Source organism: Etheostoma spectabile, unplaced genomic scaffold (assembly GCF_008692095.1).
Source record: "Etheostoma spectabile isolate EspeVRDwgs_2016 unplaced genomic scaffold, UIUC_Espe_1.0 scaffold00018988, whole genome shotgun sequence".
NCBI classification, from domain to species: Eukaryota; Metazoa; Chordata; class Actinopteri; order Perciformes; family Percidae; genus Etheostoma; species Etheostoma spectabile.
Genome location: NW_022604606.1, coordinates 68,748 through 91,449, shown reverse-complemented (window position 1 = coordinate 91,449; position 22,702 = coordinate 68,748). Strand labels below are relative to the sequence as shown.

The following is a 22,702-nucleotide window of genomic DNA, read 5'->3' as shown; positions in this document are numbered from 1 at the left end:
TTTGTCCGAGGCTCATTGGGCAGCTCTTGACACACGGTCGTCAAATCGCAACAGTCTAGAGTACGCGTGGAACTGCTTGATTGGCATCGTGGCACGGAAAATGGCCCTGCCGCTCTCCTCGTGCCACAGGCTCTCCAAGGCCCGTTGCGGGACCGGTACACGCCCGCGAGGAAGCAGCAGCCCGAGGTAGGCTCGCAGGTCCGTGACGTCCATCTCTTTCCACTTTCCGGTGTGGCGCAATCTCCTTTGACCCTCGAGATTTGTGGCAGCCACAACAGCAGCGTCTGTTGTGTCCTCTTCTTGGTCGGTTTGTCTTTTTTCGGTAGCGTGGCAATGAGGTCTAGGGACACTGGTATGACACGTTTTTGGGGACCATTTGACTTTGCCATCTTTTGACACAAATGTTTCCTCATCCTCCTCTTGCCCCTCGTCTTCACTACCATCTTCTTCTTCTTCTTCTCTACTTCTTCTTTTTCCTCTTCTTCTTCGTCGTCTTCTCCTACTTGTACTTTTTTGTCTTCGTCTTCTTCTTCCTCTACTTCTTCTTCTTCATTCACTTGTTCTCCTTTTCGTCTTGAACTTCAACGTCCACTTGGCCTTGGTCATCATCTTTGTCGTTTCGTCGTAGCAGCATAGTCTTTTTTTCGCCGCTGTGGTCGTGTATGTGTTGGTGGTCCTCTTGTACGCCACACCACCGCCATCACAGTCACGGTGGTGGTGGTTGTTGTCGTCGTGGTTCTCGCAGGCCTCTTGTGGGTTTTTCTCTCTTTTTGTACCTTGCTTCAGCGGAGACAATTGCTAGCGGCAACGCCGCTCACGAGAATCCGATGCAGCTTCAACTCCAGAGTCAAACGACGGGCCTTGCTGCCGCTGCTCCCCCGGCTGTGCCGAGCCAGTGCAACAAGTGCACAGGTCCAAACAAGATGACGTGAAAAGGAATGACGAGAACAAGAAGACAAATGTGTCTAAAGTGTATATTGTGTGTGTGTTGTGTAAATGAAAATAATTAGTAGACTGATGGTCAAGCCTTTAGTTTTATTTTTTAACCTCCCTTTCCACTCGCCTTTGCCTTTCCTGTTTTACTACAACTACAAGCCACTGGCCAGAATCCCAGGGACTCAAAGCAGGACGATGGGAGGGTAGCAAACTAATACGTCCGATTGTTGTACACCAATGCCAAGGGTCCCTGTGACCTGAAGGACAATTCCACGAGTCCCTGGGACCCGAAGGACAATGTTGCGGTCCTAGGCCCGAAGGACAACGCCACGTGTCCCCGTGACCCAAAAGGACAACGCCACGGGTCCATGTGACCCGATAACCATGCCACTGGTCCCTAGGACCCAAAGACAACGTCAAGGTCCCCGGACCCGAAGGACAATGCCACGGGTCCCAAGGACCCATAAGGCCAATGCCACGGGTCCTGGAACCCGAAGGACAACGTCAAGGGTCCTCGGGACCGAAGGACATGCCACGGGTCCCAGGGACCCGAAGGACAATGCCACAGGTCCTATGAACCCGAAGGACAACGTCAAGGGTCCCAGGGACCCAAAGGAAATGCAACAGGTCCTTGGACCCGAAGGACAACGTAATGGGTCCCCGGACCCGGATAGGACACGTAAGGGTCCCTGTGACCTGAAGGACAATTCCACGGGTCCCTGGAACCCAAGGGACAACGTCAAGGGTGCCCGGGACCCGAAGGACAATGCCACGGGTCCCAAGGACCCATAAGGCCAATGTCAGGGTCCCTGGAACCCAAGGACAACGTCATGGGTCCCCTGGACCCGAAGGACAATGCCAGGGTCCTTGGATCCGCAAGGCCAATGCCACGGGTCCTATGACCCGAAGGACAACGTCAAGGTCCCCGGGACCCAAAGGACAACGTCAAGGGTCCTATGGCCCGAAGGACAATGTAAAGGGTCCTATGGACCCGAGGGACATGTCAAGGGTCCTATGGACCCGAAGAACAACGTATAGGTCCCCGGGACCCGAAGGACAATGCCACAGGTCCTTGGGACCCGCAAGGCCAATGCCACGGGTCCTGTGGACCCGAAGGGATATGTCAAGGGTCCCTGGGACCCGAAAGGAACGTCAAGGGTCCCCAGACCCAAACGACAATGTCATGGGTCCCGGGAACCCAAAGACCACGTCAAGGGTCCTCGGGACCCAAAGGACAATGCTACGGCTCCCTGGACCCAAAGTACAACGTCATGGGTCCCGGGACTTGAAGGACAACACTATGGGTAAAACTGCACGGGTCCCGAAGGACAATAAAAGGGTTAAGAAGTGCTGCTAGCTCAGTCGGTAGAGCATGAGACTCTAATCTCATGGTCGTGGGTCGAGCCCCACTTTGGGCGGTGTTGTTTTAGAAAGTGGGAATGCCTGAGTTCTGCACTGTATTGGGGCAGATCGTCTGTCAATCGCAAGATTAGCAGGTCCATCCCAGTGTAAAAATCCCTGTAATTTACCAGTCTAAAAATGTGCTGCATTCTACGATCATGGCCTGTGCTGACCTCTTGTTCCTCAGATCAAACTAAAGTCTGGTGACAATGCATGTTCAAATTCTAAAACTTCAACCTATTGTTCTAGAACTGCAGCTTAACATTCTAGAACTACAATGTACCATTTTAGAACTGTAATTAACAGTTTAGGACCGCAACTCTTAAAATTCTACAACTTCAACCTATTGTTCCAGAACTGGCAACTTAACATCCAGACTGCAGGTTAACATTATATTTGTAAAAAGGAAATGCAGCTTGAGTCAGTTTTCCCGATATTCATATTAGTCATATTAATCTTTACGGTCATTGGTATGCAGGTCACTTGATGTAATACAAGTAAATACATAAGGCCAGACAGAGACAAAAAGTGAGAGAAAAGAAAAGAGACTAGCTGTCTAAGGATAACCAGTGTGTTACAGTACATTGTGTGCGTCTTTGAGAACTGTAAGTTATATAACTGATGTTGTCATTCATTTAAACTAATGAGGAAGAATTTGACAAATAAAAATTAAGTCCAGGAACTTATTCTTTCAAACATCACACCTGAGTCTCTCACGTCCTGACCATTCCCTGACCGGGAATCGAACCCGGGCCGCGGCGGTGAGAGCGCCGAATCCTAGCCACTAGAACCATCAGGGAGTCACTTCTTTTAAATTTGTCTTTGTAAATGTGAGTTTTTTTTTCTTACTTACTGGAATGACTCATATTGTTTTAGGCGAGGAATGGCGCCTGGCTAGAGCTTCAGAAGGCAGGCCATGACAGATTACACATCTGTCACATAGTCAGGTTTGTATTCTTAAATACCAAGTCTCTTGCTGTTCCTTGACTAGTTGGCCACCCCTGCTTTGCATCGCTCCAGGTATGTAGAAAAAATCTGTTATGCACCTTGCATTGCGCTAAAATGGTCAAAATTTGGACCTGAATCCAACAATAACATTACTTGACACTCACATACATTGGTTTTCAGTTAAAAATGTTGGTTAGGGGTTTAGTTACTGCTTGAAAAAATGAAAAGAATTGTTATTGAGATGGAGGCAGATGAAGTGTTTATGACCCATCAATGATGACAAAAAGGATACATCCTCTGTCGGGGTCTGATTTAAAGGAAATGGTACTCTTTGTAACGTTAAACTAATGAGGAAGAATTTGACAAATCAACCAAAAACTTGCTCCTTTTAAATCTGTATCTGTCAAGTCTGACCATTCTCTACTGCCGGGAATTGAACCCCGGCCGCGGCGGTGAGGGCGCCAATCCTAGCCATTAGACCATCAGGGAGTTACATCTATCAATTTAATTTACATAATGTTGTTATATTGTTTTAGGCAAGAAATGGCACATGGTTAGAGATTTAGAACGCAGTGGTGCAAAATGCAAAACTGCCTGTTTCGATTTAATTACATGGTAATAATACAAAAACAGAGGTGTAGTGATTACTTGGAAATGCTTCCGGTAGTTTCTGAAATAAAAACCATGAATCAGTGGTGGAAAATGCAAAACTGCCTGTTTCAATTTTATACATGGTAATTTAGAATAACAGAGGTGCAGAGATTAGAGGTGCAGAGATTACCTGGAAATACTTACCATGAAATATGTCTTGTCCTTCACGTACGTAACGCTGTGCAATCTGACCAGCAGCTAAACACCTTCCACCATCAAGCACTGGCGACTGGGATCATTGTAACATGTTTATTTGAGTAACAAAGGGTGAAACTGGGAGAAAACACAATGACCAGTTACTTAGATAACAATGAGTCACAGATATTAAACAAGATAATTGTAAAAAACAATATAACTACACACAGGCTAGCAAAAATGTAAGATGAAATAAAGAAACACGTAATGTATGTTATACAGTGTACGTAGTATAACCTATGTTGGGTCTAAATAAACTAAGATATACTTACATGTGGCATTACCCAAGATAAAAGTGGCAAACTAGCTTACTGAAGTATACCTTCAGTTAGGGCTGAACAATATTGTGTTTTAGCATTGACATCGCGTTGTGCGCATGCGCGAAAGTCACATTGCAGGACGTTACGATGTTGACGTTAATACTTTTTTGCTGCTTGATAGAAAAGTAACCTTTCACGTTTCTCCTTTACATGATTATTACCATCCGACCATTCCCCTTTAAGACAGGTAGCCATGTGGGCAACGTGTGGATGTGACGTTTATTGTTATGGGAAGTGAGGCTCTCGTGTGTAGAAAAGTACCGGAGGCAGCAGCTGCCGCTGATACAGTGATGTCATAGTTTTCATGGGTAGTCAGGGACGCTACAGTAGTCAGTGTTTTATGTTCTCTACAAATACAAACTAAATCCCCCATTAAGGCAACATAATCACAACGTCTCCCGGACATTTCCCACCGCAGAAAGCTGCTATCATCCAAGCTAAAGCTAATATAGTTAGCTTAAAGAAACCAGCAGAAAGCTGCTACCAGCCAGGCTAAAGCTAATATAGTTAGCCCAAAGAAAACAAGCAGAAAGTTGCTACCAGCCGGCTCAAGCTAATACAGTTAGCCCAGAGAAAAAAGCAGAAAGTTGCTACCAAACAGGCTAAAATTAATACAGTTAGCCAAAGAAACAAGCAGAAAGCTGTTACCAGCCAGGCTAAAGCTAATATAGTTTGCCCCAAAAACAAGCGGAAAGCTGCTACTAGCCAGGCTGAAGCTAATATAGTTAGCTTAAAGAAACCAGCAGAAAGCTGCTACCAGCCGGGTCTAAAGCTAATATAGTTAGCTTCAAGAAACAAGCATCAAGCTGCTACCAGCCAGGCTAAAGCTAATATAGTCAGCCTGAAGAACCAAGCACAAAGCTGCTACCAGCCGGTCTAAAGCTAATATAGTTATCCTAAAGAAACAAGCGTTCCGTCTGTCCCAACTAACGTTTTGGTTCGGAGCCGCGACACTGGAAACGTAACACTAATCTACTATAGATGGCTGTGTCTGAACGTCATTTCCACTGACTGAACTGTTTTTGGATACACGGTTTGTTTCTAGTGTGCATGACGTGCAGGTGATCAATTTGTCAAAACTATCGAGCTGACCCCGCTAGTCAACCACAACCTTAAATTTAGAGGAAGCAACATGCAGTCCACTGTCATTCACGTAGCCTGGATTGATTATTATATAATACAATGGTGTCATGCTAGTCAACCAGCATATTCTAACCTAATGTCCCTCTCCAAAATCACTTCAGAGAGTAATGTTAGTCACAGTGCTTACTTGCTTTGGTGTTTGTAAAGCATTAAAGTCTATCCCCAGATGACTCTGCCTTAGTTATGTAGCATGAAAGCTAGCATAAGCTTACTAGCATCCAGCCCGCTTCTAATACAATAAAAAAACTCTGGAAAGACTGCTCCTTCGAGCCAGATTTGAACATGTCTCAATGCCCAAATGTATTACAAGATTTGAAGTGAACTTCACGTTATCCAGCGATGGTGGTATAGTGGTGAGCATAGCTGCCTTCCAAGCAGTTGACCTGGGTTCGATCCCAGCCATCGCAGTAACTGTTTTTGGTTGTGGTACATCTTTTTTTTACAAGAAGTCAGCAGAAAGGTCACTTGCCCAACCTGGTTTGATAAAATCTCTTTGAGCAGCATGATTATGGCCAAAATGATAATGACAATTACTTTGATCAATATGGAGATCACGATTAATTACCACAATATTTGTTGATTTTCTCATCTCAGCAAAGTTATTGATGGATGATTCTAGTTACTTCACCAAGTTCAGGCCAAATGCCACAGGCCGTAAGACATCGCATTGGTTGGCTTCCAGCTATGTAATATATGCAAATGGCAGTGGTGGGATTTTGAACCCACACCTCCAGAGAGACTGGAGCCTTAATCCAGCGCTTAGACCACTCGGCCACACTACCTGCAATTATCAAATTTCCACATCATGACAAACACAGGCACCGTAATCAACGTTATGCTTGTTAATGTTATTGGAAAGCTTTATGTAATACAAGCAATACGGCCCCATCCAACAGTTTTGTGATATGTGGCGGCAACTGTATGTCAATGATCAAGCTTGTTGCTGTGACCAGAACCACCAGCAAAATGACTGAGCATCATCAGTTTAAAAATTTTCTTGGATGCCAAATATTTGAATTCAAAAGTCAGAATCCAATTGAGATGTAAGAACAATACAATGCACGTCCAGCTTCTACATTTCCGCATGAGTCAGCTTCCCCAATTTTCTAGGAAATATAAACAGGAAAATAGCCTGATAAGCATACATGTGCAGCTCAACCCAAAAAGGCCATAAAGCAAATGCTTGTGGCTTAAAGATCGAAACTCCCGCTCATTAACAATCAGACAGGCGTAGTCTCTGTGGCGCAATAAGTCAGCGCAGTCGGCTATTAGCTTAAAGGATGGTGGTTCAAGTCCACGCACGGATGTGTGTGCTTTGATAACCTGAATTGTGTGCCAACTCTGGGATTTATCCTCCAGCTGAAGACCATAGAGCAGGGTTCAAATCCCACCACTGCCATTTGCAAATGTTACATTGCTGTAAGGTAACCAATGTGATGACTTGGCGTTCGGATGAGGTTGTCCCTTGTGACATAGCTTAGTGAAGTACCTAAAGACGTTTCTGACTTGCAATGCCTGTTTTTAATGACCACCCAATAGTAAGTTCAATGTGAAATACTCATTATTAACAAATTGTAGGTAACTGTGACGGGCGCGTGACGGGGCGCATGTCAGCCGTCACGTAGCGATACGATACATATACCATCTCCAAAGTGTTATTGTCCCAGTCTATAAAAGAGCTGCAGAAGCTCTTATTCTGAAAGAGAAAAGTATTAAAGGGCAATCTCCTTGTGTTCATGTGATTAATGCAAAAATCAATCTCTATGTCCAGATGTGTTGCAAGATTGCAGGGAGCAGTACATTGCCCAGTGATAGTGGTGAGCGTAGCTACCTTCCAAGCAGTTGACCGGTGTTGGCTTCTCAGCAATCGCAGTAGCTGTCTTTTAGTGATGTTACTTTTTAACTTTGATTTATACCATAGCAGTGCAAGCATTTTGCCATGGTTTGATTTCCAGCCACTACAGGTTTTGAAGCCATATACAACATTATCATTACATATTCCACCCAGGTTCTTCTCTTATTCAGTGAGCTCGCCAAAAAATCAAAAGAATCTGAAAATCTTCAGGGGCTGGAGCTCAGTGATAGACCCCATTTGGTCGCAATGCCCAGATGTATTACAAGATTTTCAGTGAACATTGCTTTATCAGGTGATGGTGGTATAGTGGTGAGCTGATAATTATTAGAGACTAATAGTCTTTAGTAGACCTTGCAGCTATTTTAATGTGAGCTTCCTGATTACGCACCATTGATTATTCACATGTAACACTTGTGATTGGCTGGTGTTTTTAAACAGGGCAATCGGAGTACAGATACAGTGAGCGATGGTGGTATAGTGGTGGTGAGCATAGCTGCCTTCCAAGCAGTTGATATGCTTTGATTCCCAGCCAGTAACTTTCTTTGAGTGACGTTACTTGCTTTATTTTGCATAAAGTAACCAGAAAGGTTACTCTCGCAACCCGGGTTTGATAAAAAATTAGATCTCGGTTATATCGCACAAATAAGGGAGCATAACAATCAATCAAGCTGCCTCCATGAAGATCCACAGACATAGACACCACCCGCAATTAAGCCTGTCTCCTCAGCTTCTAGGCACCTCTGCATCACCTCCTCTTCAGCTGGAGAGTTTACATCTGCGTTTGTGAGATCACAGTTTTATGCCAAGAATGGTCTGGTCTCTCCCTCTTCCCCAGATCACATTCCTCTGTGTTCCATTCCACATGCACTGAAATCCTAGACTCCATTGCCCCTTTCAGATTAAAGCTGTTAAACCTAAGGCGGACCCCTGGCTAAATGACACCACAAGGGCCCTTAAACAACACTGCAGACAAGCTGAACAAAGATGGAAAGACAATCTACATGTGTCACTGGGTGTATTAAGGGACAGTCTATCACATACCAGAATGCTGTGAAGTGGTGAAGATGCAGCATCTCTCTTCTGTCATAGCTAGCAATCGCCACAAACCTAGATTGTTATGTAATACTATTAACTCTGTCATAAATTCATGCACCCCTGCTCCGACAGATGTGTCAATTAGAACGTGTGAGAAATTCTCGTTTATTTTATTGACAAAGTAGCATCTATTGGGAAATTACCAGTGCTAATTTTAAGGTCTTTTTATCTGCTTCTCCTACACACTCAGCTGTGTTTGAGGAATTTAAGCCTGTGTTGAGGTTGTACAACACATGAAACCTACCAACTGTCCCTTAGACATTGTCCCAGCCAGAATGGTGAAGGAGGTTTTTCATAGCACCATTGGGGCGAGTCTTCTTACTCTTTTTAGTAAATTGCTAAGCCTGTACTTTGTTACTTTTACTTGAGTAAAGAAGTTAAATCAGTACTTCTACTTTAACCAGAGTATTTGTTAACACAATTATCTGTACTTCTACTTGAGTATGGCCAGTGAGTACTTTTGCCATCTCTGACGGTCATTGGTATGCAGGTCACTTGATGTAATACAAGCAATACATAAGGCCCCACCCAACAGTTTTGTGATACGGGGCGAGCAACTGTATGTCAATGATCAAGCTTGTTGCTGTGACCAAGAAACCACCAGCAAAATGACTGATACATCATCAGTTCTGGAATTTTCTTGGATGCCAATATTTAAATTCAAAGTCAGAATCCAATTGACATGTAAGACAGTACAATGCACGTCCAGCTTCTACATTTCCGCATGAGTCAGCTTCCCCAATTTCTGAGCAACAGGAAAATAGCCTGATAAGCATACATGTGCAGCACACGACCTCAAAAAGCCATAAAGCAAATGCTTATGGCTTAAGACGAGCTCCCGCTCATAATGTCAGACAAGCGCAGTTTCTGTGGCGCAATAGGTCAGCGCAGTCGGCTGTTAACCGAAAGGATGGTGGTTCAAGTCCACCCAGGGTGGTTTATAGCTAACCAAGAAGCCAAAGAGGGAAAAAGTGCCAGACCTGTTATTGTTTTTAGGGAGCATTTACAGCATACACTTTGTGGCTCACACAGTGGCTAACCTTTATTGCCATCAAAGATGCTTTTGGACCTCCAGAAACTTGCTGGTAAGAAAGCACAAGCAGATCCCCCGTGCCTGTGATCAGATGGCTGCAGTATCTAAGTAGTATGTGTTTTGATTGTACTTTGTTTTTGAATGGTACATGAACATATTTAAAGAGTGGTTTTATATCTGTGCTGCGAATTTGGCAACTGTTTTGATCACTTGAGGTATTTCGTGTAGTCTTTGGTCTTGGACAGTTACGTTGCAATCTAAACCTGTATATCCTATTGTCTCTGGAACAATAGTTGGCAGTTGGAGGAGTAATGCTCTTTACAGTGAATATGCAAAAGAAGATGTTCACAATTTAGCCCAGGTAAATGCTCAGCCCATATTCACACAGACCTAAACCTACTCACTTAATGCTGGTTACAATATTCTAATAATCAACAATGCCAGAGAAAAATGAAAAAGTGTGATAATTTTTTTTTAATAAAGTATTAGCATTTTTTAATAAAGTTATGGCTTTTTACTTGCAAAGGTTTTTTTTTTCCATAACATAACAAGCATACCGTTATTATACGGCCCTGGTCTGTCACGATGTGGAGAGTTGGTACTTGCAGGTAGTGTGGCCGAGTGGTCTAAGGCCTGGAGGCGTGGGTTTCAAATCCCACCACTGCCATTTTGCAAATGTTACATTCTGGAAGGTAACCAATGTGGTCTCTACAGCTGTGTCATTTGGCCTGAACTTGGTGAAGTAACTAGAATCATCCATCAATCACCTTGCTGAGATTGTTCCTTGTAACCTGAGGTGAACGATTGGTGAAACCTTCCTTTCCAGCACTTTGGAGTAGAAAATCAACAATAATTGTGATAATTATCGTGATCTCCATATTGATCAAAGTAATTGTCGTTATCATTTTTGGCCATAATCATGCAGCTCAAAGAGATTTTATCAAACCAGGTTGGGCAGTAACCTTTCTGCTGACTTCTTGTAAAAAAGAAAGTACCACAACCAAAAAACAGTTACTGCGATGGCTGGGAATCAACCCAGGTCAACTGCTTGGAAGGCAGCTATGCTCAACCACATACCACCATCGCGGACAATGTGATGTTCACTTCAAATCTTGTACTACATCTGGGCATTGAGACTCAAAGTGCTCTATCACTGAGCTACAGCCCCTGATGATTCAGAATTCCCTCCGGGGGTCCTGTGTTTCCTCATTCACAAGAATGGGAGTGTGCATAAATATGTGCTAACTCCTTCGAGCTCAGTTGGTAGAGCGGAGGACTGTAGACGCATAAGCTGAAATCCTTAGTTACTGGTTCAAATCCGGCTCGAAGGATCTGTTTTTTCCAAAGTTTCCTTTAGGGGATCATAAGTATTTCTGATTCTGATGTAGAGATGGACAGACGACCCCAAAGAATAATATTTCTTGCCGGGAGGTAACAAGAAACAAAAAAAAGAGTTGCGGTAGACAGAGTTAAGCCCTGACAAAATAGAGAACTACAGACAAAAAGTTGTGGAATAGTGCCAAGTGTGACCAGAAGAATTGAAAAAAAAACAACCATTTACTTTAAGGTTTTACTACATAAGTACAAAAGTGGATGTGGCCTAAATGCTGGACTAGCGCCACCTATCGAATGATGTGCCAAATTTAAACTTGGCATTCCCTCGTTAGTATAATGGACCGTATCTCCGCCTGTCACATATACAAAAGGACTCAAGGTAGTCCGGAGAACGCGTTGGACTACTCATGAGGGGAAAGTGGCCCTTGGCTCAGCCTGTGTTCAGCGGGGAGAAGAACTCTTGATCCTAAAAGGGAATATTGTCAAGCGATGGAAAGAGCACATCTCCTGGACATGAACAACACGTCTCAAGGCGCAGCAGTGTGTCAAGTCTGGGCACCTTAGAATTCCTTTTATTGTCTTTGCAGATAATGTGGTTCTGTTGATCCCCAGCGACTTCTGGGGTGACTCATGAGAGGAAAGCGGGCCTTGGCTCAGGGTGTGTTCAGCATGGCTAAGACCCTAAATCAGGCTTTCAGTACCTATGGGATAATACAATATTGTTCACGAAGGCAGGGCAAGTGAGATTTTTTATGATGTGATGTGCCATTGGTTTGCTACCAACGCTAAGGTTGCCTTTCATTGTCGGCAGATTTGGACCTTCGTGGTGGGAGACCCCAATGGATTTCTAGTCCAGTGCCTTAAACACTCGACCACAAAAACCCAAAAGTGGTGATACCAACTGCTTGGAAGTAGCTATGCTCACTACTACACCACCATCACTAGGACAATGTGATATTCACTGCAAATCTTGCAACCCATCTGGGCATTGAGACGATTTTTGCATTAATTACATAAATGCAAGGAGGTCACGGACATCCCACACACTGTGGTATACAAATTTGCACAAATCCTTTTCAACTGCTGAGTAAAGCAGGACATGGTAAAGTGCACAGAGTTTGTTAGACACTAGGATGAGCCGGATACTCGGCAGAAACGAGTATCCGTACGGATAAAGCACTTTTGGCCAAATACAAGAATATACGAGTACTAGAGTCCATATCTGTGCTCGGATTGTTAAAAAATCTGCTGACGTGTAGCTGACTGTGTCTGCGTTCTGTGATAGGCTAGTCACAGCACCCCTCCCCTACACTATTCTATGATAGGCAGTCACAGCACCCCTCCCCTACACTATTCTGTGATAGGCTAGTCACAGTACCCCTCCCCTAACACACAAAAGATTCCTTGTGTTGATGGAAATACTTTTCTAATCAGCAATAAATACACAATTTCTGTTCAACCCGTATCTATTGCATGCTTAAAATAACATACTGGTTAAAGCCCCGCCGATTTCCAGACAACCCACCCACTTCCGGGTTTAAACCCTGTTCCACTTCCGGGTTAGGCCCCAGTCCGAGTACAAATACAGACAACAGGACAATGCTGTACTCGCTCATCCCTACCAGGTACTTTAAGATCAAAGGGTAAGATCTGTAAATGTCTCTGATAAAATTGCAATTCTATTCTCCTACACAGTATTATATTATTTATGTTAACAATACATTGCAGTTCTAGTGTTATTTGTGGTCGGTTCTGCTTTTATTTGAAAAGCGCCATTTTCTCTTCTTGTATTTTGTTTGACGCTCACTTCCGGTCATACTCTCTTCACAATGTGTTTGCTCACGCATTGTCAGAGTGGAAAAACTTGTAAGTTATTTAATCATTCATCCGTTTTGAATTTTGTAAAGAAAAGGTTCGCATTGTGATTTACTTTATTATTCTTGTTGTTCGCACATGGTATTTCTAAGAGCTCCAACTGTGAGAATGTTCAAGCTAGAGAGCATGCAAGTTAATGGAGGGAAACTCGTTGAATAGCGCCCTCGGAGAGCGGAATAGGTAAGATTAATATGTGATATGATTAATATTTTAATTGTTTGTGAATCAACATGAAACTTTTGTACTTGTGTTTTCTGTAGTTTTCACGTGTTCATGATCCAATGGTGCCGGGTGCTCCTAAGAAGAAGAATTAAAGTGACACCCGTTGAAACTCTCTCTGCGTCTGAGTCCATAAATCCGAGGGGCCGCTACAAGATCTTCAATCTTCTGAGGTATGATCCCATCCAGAACCGTGCCATAACTGCAGTCTTAGGATTTCTGGATGGGGCCGTGGCTGCTGTGATGGGTATAGCTGTAATTCTGCTCTCCCTTGCCCTCCTTTCTCCTTTGGCTTCTTTGTCCCTCTTCTTGGCACTCGGTCCCACTTGGACCTCCACCGGAAATTAAAATGGCTCGTTCCAGGTGTAAAATCCCTTTTTTTGGGTGGATTCTGCCAGTTGATCTGCGAGTTTATGTGAATGTTTTGCAAAATCTAAAGAAATACCCTCCAGGGGGTCCTGTGTTATCATATAAATAAAAATGGAAAGTGCGTACATTGTATTAGGTCCCTTCGATGCTCAGTTGGTAGAGCGAGGACTGTAGAGGTATAAAGCTGAAATCCTTAGGTCGCTAGTTCAAATCTGGCTCGAAGGATCCCTCTTTCCAGAGTTTCTCTTTCCCCCACAAGTAAAATGAAAAAACACTGCATAAACCTTTCCACCGTGTGTTCATTTAAATATGGGTACACCTACATGTAGGGCTACGAGATTGCAATATAAGCCTATATATTAATATTAGGATTATACATAAGTTAAGGATGCATAAAATAAATAAACTTCAACTGGGAATTTTCTTTTTTTAAAGGGATTTTTTTTTGGCTAGCTCTGGAGGGAACTACTAGAACTGTTGGGCCCTTGTAAATTACAGAGTGTGGTATAGACCTACTCCAACTGTGAAGGGTCTCGAGATAACTCTTGATACTATATTGATACTATAAATTAAATTGAATTTAATTGAGTCAGTATGGACTTGGGGTGCAGCATGTAACAGGAGAAGGAGAAGTCATCAGTTGGGCCTGTGCCTCGAGGAATGGGGTATTAATATTACTAGGAGGGGTGGATTCATTAGACTAACATATTCTCCATCACCCAGCCAGGTTTCAGTAAAACAAAATAAATCAATATCATAATCTGATATTAATTCATTCATCATCTTGCTCAAGGTGAAGGATTAAAGACCCAGTTACTTTAACATCAGAGGGTAAGGTCTTTAATCTTCTGAGGTATGATCCCATCCAGAACCGTGCCATAGCTGCAGTCTTAGGATTTCTGGATGGGGCCGTGGCTGCTGTTATGTGTATAGCTGTAAATCTGCTCCCTAAAAACAATAACAGGTCCGGCACTCCTTTCCCTCCTTTCTCCTTTGCCTTCTTAATCACTCTTCTTTGCACTTGTTCCCACTTGAACCTTTACACGAAATAAAAGATGGCTTGTTCCAGGTCTAAAATCATTTTCTGGGTGGGATAAAAACAGAGCTGATGAGTAAAAGCAAAGGTAAAATCACTGCCTTGATGATTAAAACCATAACTTCTAGTGTTAGTCCTCTAAGTCTCCAGTATCCTACTCTCTGACTAACTTTCCCTACTGTGTCTGGCCAATTTGTTTCCCACACCCTTCCCAATGAAATTTTTTGATCGGTCCTGGTCACAGTCAGGGGGAGTCCTGCCGTCTCAGTCGCTGTCCACGGCCCATGAAAATCGTCTTGCTTCTGTTATTTAGCTGCTGTTAAGACTCTGAGTCTAGTTAAGGATAGTTCAAAGAAGTACAAAAGGCTCGGCCAAACAGCAAAGCCCCCCAAAAATAGTTTCAACTCATCAGTGTTCCCCTCCAAGGAAGTCTTTATTAAATGGCAAAAGTCTTGTGCATTATGAGGAGAAACCAGAGTGAGTACAGCCGTCTGATCGAGAGCAGCCGAAAACCCTAGTGGACCCAGTCCAAACCATCGTGGTAAGCCTCACTGGGTGTCCAAACTAAAATGATAAGAGGAAACATGTTAGACTCCTTACTGATGTTTATACCTGTACTCACAATGCCCTTTTTTAAAACACCAGCCAATCACAAGTGTCACATGTGAATAATCAAGGTGTGAGTAATCAGGAAGCTCACATAAGAGATAGTTGCAAGATCTACCAAATGTTTAACTTTACAACCCGTGAGCTGTTGGTACCTTGGTTGCTGCGGGTTCCCAAACCTTGCCTCAAAATGTGAGTCACACATCTTCCTGCCCCTGAGTATTAACTGTAGAGCAGAGTGACGCAGCGGAAGCGTGCTGGGCCCATAATCCAGAGGTCGATGAATCAAAACCATCCTCTGCTAATTGTATCAGCATTACTTCTATTTCCTGTGTGTTAATGTTTAACGAAGCATCTGTTGCTGCATCTGTCTGAAGTGAAATGTCTCCATCTGCTGAAAAATAAACTTGTCAATTCCACAAATATGCAAACTACAGTGCTCATACCTGCTGTAACACCCATAAAAACTGGAGCGTAATACAATAAATAAACTACGTTTAAAGTGCTTGTAGTGCTATCTGATAGTCTGAGGTATACAAGGGACACCGCTTAGTTTGTGTCAAATGCGCTCTACCACTGAACAACATCCCCTGAAGATTTTCAGATTTTTTTTACTTTTTTCCAAGATAGACTAAGACTTATCTTTATTAATCCTTTTGGGATGACTCACCACGAAGAAATTGAAATATTACGGATTAAAAGAAGAAACCTGGGTAAAACATGTAATGTTAATGTTGTATATGGCTTCAAAACCTGTAAATGCAATGGCTGTGGCTGGAAATCAAACCTGGGCAAAATACTTGCACTGCTACGGTATAAATCATAGTTGAAAAGTAACACACCTGTTGCCTTTCTGCTGCTTTCTGCTCTGTTGATAAACTTTTCAATTGGTTAGTAGTAGTTACCAGACACGGGCAAAGTGCAAACCGTAGTGCGCTCCCTGTGTCTGTGGATCCTTGTGGAGGCAGCTTGATTGATTGATAAAGTCCCTTATTTGTACCATAAAAGAGATCTAATATTTTATCAAATCAGAGGGGCAAGTAACCTTTCTGGTTACTTCATGACAAATAAAGCAAGTAACCACACAATGAAAACTACTGCGATGGCTGGGAATCAAACCCAGGTCAACTACTTGGAAGGTAGCTATACTCACCACTATACCATGGACAATGCACTGCTCACTGCAAATTTTGGTCATTGAGACTGATTTTTGCATTAATTACCATGATACTTTTCTCTTTCTCTTTCGAATAAGAATTTGCAGCTCTTTGACAGACTGGAGACTTGTTGGAGATGCCGGGGATTGAACCCAGGGCCTCATACATGCAAAGCATGCGCTCTACCACTGAGCTACATCCCCTCAATGTTTTGGGCTTTTTTTAACTTTTTGTGAGATCATTGAATAAGAGAAGACACCTGGGTGAAATATGTAATATTTATGTTGTGTATGGTTTCAAAACATGGCGGTGGCTGGAAAGTGAGCCTTGGCAAAATGCTTGCACTGCTATGGTGTAAATCTAGTCGAAAAGTAACACATCTGTTGCCCTTCTGCTGGACAACACAACACTGCAAATCTTGTAACACATCTGGGCATTGAGAAATGCATTGGTGGAGACGGGTGGCTTCCAGTAGCTATGAGATAACACAATATTGTTTATGAAGCCACAAGCTATGTAGGGTGTTGTTTTAATGCCCCGGATCCCTAACAGGAAGTCTACCTCCTTCAATGTTGAGTTAGTTTTCTGATCGGTTAAGATTTCTATGGGGACCCCTACCCGGGAAAAATGTTGAAGTAAACTATTGGCCACTTGTCTTAGCCTTGGTGTTTCTGAGGGAGAAAGCCTCTTGGTAACGTGTTGCATAATCACAAATCACTACGATGTAGTGGTGACCTGCCCTACTCCTACTGTTAAGGACTTTAGATCGGTGGTTGGAGTCACCTGCTGCCTCCATGTCCCTGCTCGACACCCTCTGCTACAATTCTCCATGTCTCTTCTCTCTTTGTCTCTTTCTCTCACCCCCAACCAGTTGAGGCAGACGCCGCCCCACCCTAAGCCATGGTTCTGCTCCAGGATTCTGCCTCTTAAAGAATGCCTTTCCTTGTCTCAATCTCAGAAATAACTACAGAATCGCAAGTTCCATTCATGCGCTTGTGCCAGTATTCAACAACCTGAAAGTTGCTGTATTTCCAGCATCAGTTGTGTTTTTAAAACACCAACCCTGTGTGAGGGTTGAACTCACGACCTTCAGATTATGAGACTGACGCACTGCCTACTGCGCCAAAGCTGGGGAACAATAGGCTGTAAGGGGGGGAAGAAGAGGAAAAGGGGAAGAGGGAGGGAAGAAGTAAAAAGAGGAAAAGGAAGAGGAAAAAGGAGGAAAAAAGAAGAAATGAGAGAAAAGATGAGAAAGATGCTAAATTACACACATAGTGTAAGAGTTTTATATTTTCTATTAAGTCAGATTTTAATTTAATTGCTGAAATTTGAATGTTTCTGGGAAATAAGGGAAGTTTAACATAGATTCAAAGGTCACAGGTTCGATCCCCACCTAGCACCAGATCTTAGGTTCCATCCCCACCTAATGCCAGAAAATCCAATTACACTGTCCCAACTTTATTGTTCTACTAAACAAGTTTTGGAGGAATAAGATATTAGTAAGGTTGGGAAACAATTGAAACAAATAATTTATAACGTTTAGATTGACTTTTGAACAATATATCTGATTTTAGTACTGCATACATTTAGTAATCGTGCTATATTTGGTCATATAAAAGTAGTCTTTATAATAAGTATTGTTTAGTAATAAATAATTTTCTTTTCTTTAAACAATGTACACAGGAAAAACCGGAGAGTATTTTTCCAGAGTAACTATTATTTTCCTCTAAGGAATACTATTGAATCATTTTGGAGTGTAACTATAACCTGAGTGACAGCAAAGATACAGAATAAATTCTATTGGAGTAATATAGCATGGCCACACCCACTAACGTTCCTTAAGTTTGCTTCTGCCATACCTAACAGTCTTTCGCGCACTTGAAAAGAGCGGACTTACCCGAGGAACTTGCAGAACAGAAGACCTTTTCCCAATTTCATTTCGGCATGAAATGCCAGGTAACTTTACGTTTATTATTATAATTGTTTAACTTAATGTATGTAAGGTAACATTGTTGAGCAACAATAGCATTGCAGTGTAACGTTAGGCTAGCTAGCTTACTGAACTGTTGGGCATTAGTCAGATGCTAACGTTAGCTTAACATTACACTAGCTAGCAAAAGCTACTTTTGGCAGTTTATGGGCAATATTAATGCCAAGTGAATCAGTGCAACATCTGTATTACGTTCTCTACAGAGCAGTAGCTAGCAGACAACAGGTAACGTTAAAACACGTTTTACTCTTTAAAGAGAGCCTTAGTTTATAGTTATGGGAGGTGAAAGTTTTACTCAAAGTAGAATCTTGGTTTAAAGATTATCGGCCAGTTTTTTTTTCCCAGTAAAGTGTGGTCATGCAACACGTGTGTTTTACTCTGAACAGAGTTGGACAATTTTTAGAAGTTTAATGTAACAGTCTCGGTTTTTCTGTTTGGTAGTGCAACACGTGTGTTTCTCTGAACAGTGACAATTTGGTTGATTTTACACAAGTAACAGAGTTTTGAGTTTTCTGTTAGGCGGGACAGTTTTTATTTAAGTTTAGTATTGCAACACGTGTGTTTTACTCTGAACAGAATCGGATAGTTTCTTTTAAAAGTTAGGTTGATTCAACACATGTAACAGAGTCTACGCAGACAATTGTAGGTGACGTTTTGTCATGCAACACGTGTGTTTTACTCTGAACAGAGCACTGCACTGGGTTGACTGCTAAACAAACTTCAGCTGGGCTTGACTAGCACGTTATGCTTTGAAAACTGAATAACGAAAGCAATTAGCATAACGGAAGCAATTGGCGTTTACAAATGTAGCTAATGTTCAACTAATTGTAACAGTCCTATTTTTGTTGTTTGAAATGTTCCTTTTTTATAATAGTTCATTACAGTGGAGTTATAACATTACTTCATACATATTTGTTTGATGTTTGCATACAATGGTATTATTAATTGTTCATTTTATTTTCATCAAGGATGCAGGCTCTATGAGTAAAGTACAGAGATCATCAGAAGTACATTTGTTTTGAGGGGCAACTGACCTTCAAATCCTTTTTGGATTGCGGTGAGTGAAAATTTTACTAATTTCTAATACTTTTTCTGAATTTATCTTTGGAACAACCTAGGTCAGTTTATTCTTTGCAACTGAAAGATGCTTTTCCCTGCATGCCTTTCCTAGTCAGTATAGGTCTTCAAATAAAGGGAACCTATGACTTCTGTCTTTTTATTTTATTTTTTTTCTCTACAAATGCACAACAGATTTACTAACAAGCTTGTGCAACGCTATTTTGTCTTTACAGTTGCCAAAAAATTTGACATTCCCACCTTGGACTTAAAGGTCTATGATGAATCGCAGACTGAAGTTGACGAGGAGGTGTTTGAGTTTCTTCTAATGAAACAAGACCTTGGTGTGCTGGAGATTTGTTTACCCCGAAGCCAAATCTTGATGGTGAGTTGCTTATTGGCTTAGAGCCTCATATATATCCACCCAGTCCTGCCTAGCCTGAAAATGGGGACACAAGCAGATAAATCTGCTAATTGTTTACTATTTTGAAGTTCTTTTGTTTTCTTTGCTAACCTGTTTCATTCTTTCTTTAACATTAATGGGTTTAATGTAATCTAATGTGAAATATTTGCATTCAGTTTTGTCATTAACTAAGTCCTACAAATGTAATGTTTCGATTTAAATTGTTATGGTGTTAATTTGTTACAGTGTTAATCACACCAATTAAATGTTAATATGGTTTTTAGATTTGTTGAGCTCCCCTGCAAGCAGTTCCTTTGGAAACTTGAGTGGAGACAATTCAAAGGACTCGGATGACACCATTATATTGCAGCAAAGTCCTGATACAAGAAAGAGAGCTGAGGATGCTCGTCTAGGTCAGGTAGGCTCTGCAGAGTTCCCAAGTCCATTCTGAGTGATACAAAACTTGATATTTCAGTACTGTTTTAAATCCAGAACACCCAACATCTTTTTTTTATTTTTATTTTTTTATTCCCACTAAGATGATCGAAGGCGTTCTCAAAAACAAACCTGGAGGAGAGAGGATCTTGAATGAGTATGCCCGGACAAAAAGCCTAACAGATAGCAGAAGACGCGATATGGTCAAGATATTGGTTGCTCATATGACAAGTGAACATGGGTATGTTGTCATATGCCTACACACCAAAAAATATATAGATTTAAAAGGCATTACAACACTCGTCTTTTTGCAGAAGGTGCCATTACACAATTAAGTTTTGATCGCATAAAGTGTGTGTGTGTGTGTGTGTGTGTGTGTGTGTAGGACCAGTCCTTCGAGACATATTAAAGAGGATTATGCAAAGGGAATCACTGCCTTGTTTCCATACCTGGCTGATCCTAGGAGCAAGTTTGGCTATGTAAGTACTTTGAAACTAAATCTATCACTCCCTACGTCTCTGACTCTTAAATGTTCAATTTTTGCCCAGAATATAAATTGTTTAATTAAAAGGTGATGTTTTTAACGCAAGATCTGTTAACTTTTCTGTATGCCCATTATCTCTAAGTTTAACTATGGTGCCCAGTTGAGTAGCAACTTCACGTCATTTGTAGTTTTTGTGGACAAAAATGGAATAACTCTCTTTTACTTTAGGAGCATTTTTACAATGCAGAAGATGGGAGTGGGTATCTGGCATGGAGACTGAAATTTGTTCAAAAGGAATCATCAGAGGGACAAAAGAAGACCCCACGTCAGTCACTGACAGGTATATATATTTTTTGATTCTAGTTGGACTTTTACAGGGTTCCCATGGGTCCTTGAAATCCTTTTTTATCATTTTGAATTTTAGGGCGTACAATTATTGAATGTTTTTGAAAATGGATATAAAGTCATATGGTTAGTGGACATGGCACTAGGGATCCCCGATCCAACTTTTTTCAGTACAGATGCCTGGGCTTTGTATCTGTCAATTACCAATACCGTTGAATTAATAATAATCTGTGTACCTTCCACCTTATACTTTCCTTCCACCATGTGGAAGAGACTTAAGTCACCAGACTTTCCTAACTAAAACAAAATAAGTATTGAATTCTTATTTATTTGTACACTCAACCCTTCCAGCATGCAACACACGTGCAACAGAGGGGGAAAAACAAACACAACTGGATCGGTCAGTGGATCTATTCATTGTTCCAATCCTAATATTGGATTGGTGCGTCCCTACGTGGCAATAGTAGTTTACTTCATCCGAAATGCTGGGGTAAATGTAACGTTACGTTTGCTTGCATAACTTTTCCACTACTGTTGCAGGTGGTCCAATAGCTGATAGAGAGCCCTACAGAGAGGAAAACTGGCTAACCACAGAAAGCCTGTGCTGTGAGGCCATTGCACTGATGAAGCATACAGCTGATGAAGCAATTGTCAAGGAGAAGATGAAGCAGACATTCAGCTATCGTCAAAAGATGGTTCATGACCCAATTAAGGCCTCTGAAATATTCACAGCTTTTCCAAGATTCCTAGACATAGCAGGAATGGTAGGTGGACCTTTTAACTACCTTGCCCTGTAACTGTCATGATAATAGTACCACACCATAAAGTTTACTGTTGTGTCTTGACTTATTTCATCTTGTCTGCAGATTGAGCAGGATTTTAATCTTATGTTTGGTGGTGCCACCTCTGCAAAGTTCCTGGAGAAGTGGCCCACTGTCTACAAGCAGAAAGTCCTTGAACAAAGCCGTGGCCTCACACAGACAGGGGAACTTCAAGACCTGGTTCAAAATGCTGAGTCCACAACAGAAGTGGAAAATGGTAAGCATAGAATAAAAGGATTACACTAATGGAATGGAGATTGTTTTTGAATGAAAATGCAATAACTTAAATGCAATATTTTAATTTTTGTTTTTTACTTGTATTGTCAGGATGGGACAATGACATGTCATCCATTTTGGTTCTTGTCCACCTTTTGCCACCGTCTCCCCATGGCCGCAAGCGACCAGGAAAGCTCTCAGCCAAACAAGCCAGTGACCATCTTGTAAAGTTCATCAAGGTGAGGTTAAATTAACCATTTTAGGATTATGGTCAAATGTTTATCTGGAAAAGGAAAACATTTTTGTTTTTTGCGAACCGTGACTAACTTCAATAGACTAATAATAAGGTTCTATGGTCACAGACTGGGACCAGTGTCCAAGGGCATCTGGACAACATCATGGAATGTCTTCAACCCTATCTGCTTGCTGTGGGGACCAAGAGAAGTGTAATTCACACTTACTTCATTGTGATTGACAAACATGCAATACCATGTAAGTCACCAGACTCTCTTGCCTGTTTTGATGAGCTTTTCAAAGCCCATTTTGTCTTTGGTACCTCGTACAACCCAGATCTGGCAAACGTGTACAACTTTTTGCAAACCACCATTTATGAAATAGATGTTGATTCCACTAAGGTGAATCCTAGGGTTGCAGAGGTGAGGGCTCGGATGCTGCGCTGAGTCAAAACCTAAGATGTTGTGTTTCATTTGCAAAAGCCACCAGGCAAATGCCAATTCCCTAACAAAGCACTTAAAATTGATCCATGGACTTTGTTCAG

General features: G+C 42.0%; 1 protein-coding gene and 2 non-coding genes across 3 annotated transcripts; 1 reads left to right on the top strand and 2 right to left on the bottom strand.

Annotated features, from left to right (window-relative positions):
- Positions 1 to 129: 129 nt before the first annotated feature.
- On the top strand, positions 130 to 22,178 carry LOC116683406 (uncharacterized; the record flags this gene model as incomplete). The annotated part of the gene is made up of 9 exons (XM_032509876.1): positions 130 to 307; positions 787 to 912; positions 19,457 to 19,605; positions 20,163 to 20,299; positions 20,444 to 20,537; positions 20,771 to 20,882; positions 21,428 to 21,651; positions 21,754 to 21,925; positions 22,036 to 22,178. Coding segments are annotated over 9 exons (1,335 nt in total), but the record flags the coding sequence as incomplete, so codon positions are not given.
- LOC116683407 (U5 spliceosomal RNA) lies at positions 14,777 to 14,892 on the bottom strand. The gene has a single exon (XR_004330552.1). It is a non-coding gene; the product is annotated as a U5 spliceosomal RNA (small nuclear RNA).
- trnaa-ugc (transfer RNA alanine (anticodon UGC)) lies at positions 16,306 to 16,377 on the bottom strand. The gene has a single exon. It is a non-coding gene; the product is annotated as a tRNA-Ala (tRNA).
- Positions 22,179 to 22,702: the final 524 nt, after the last annotated feature.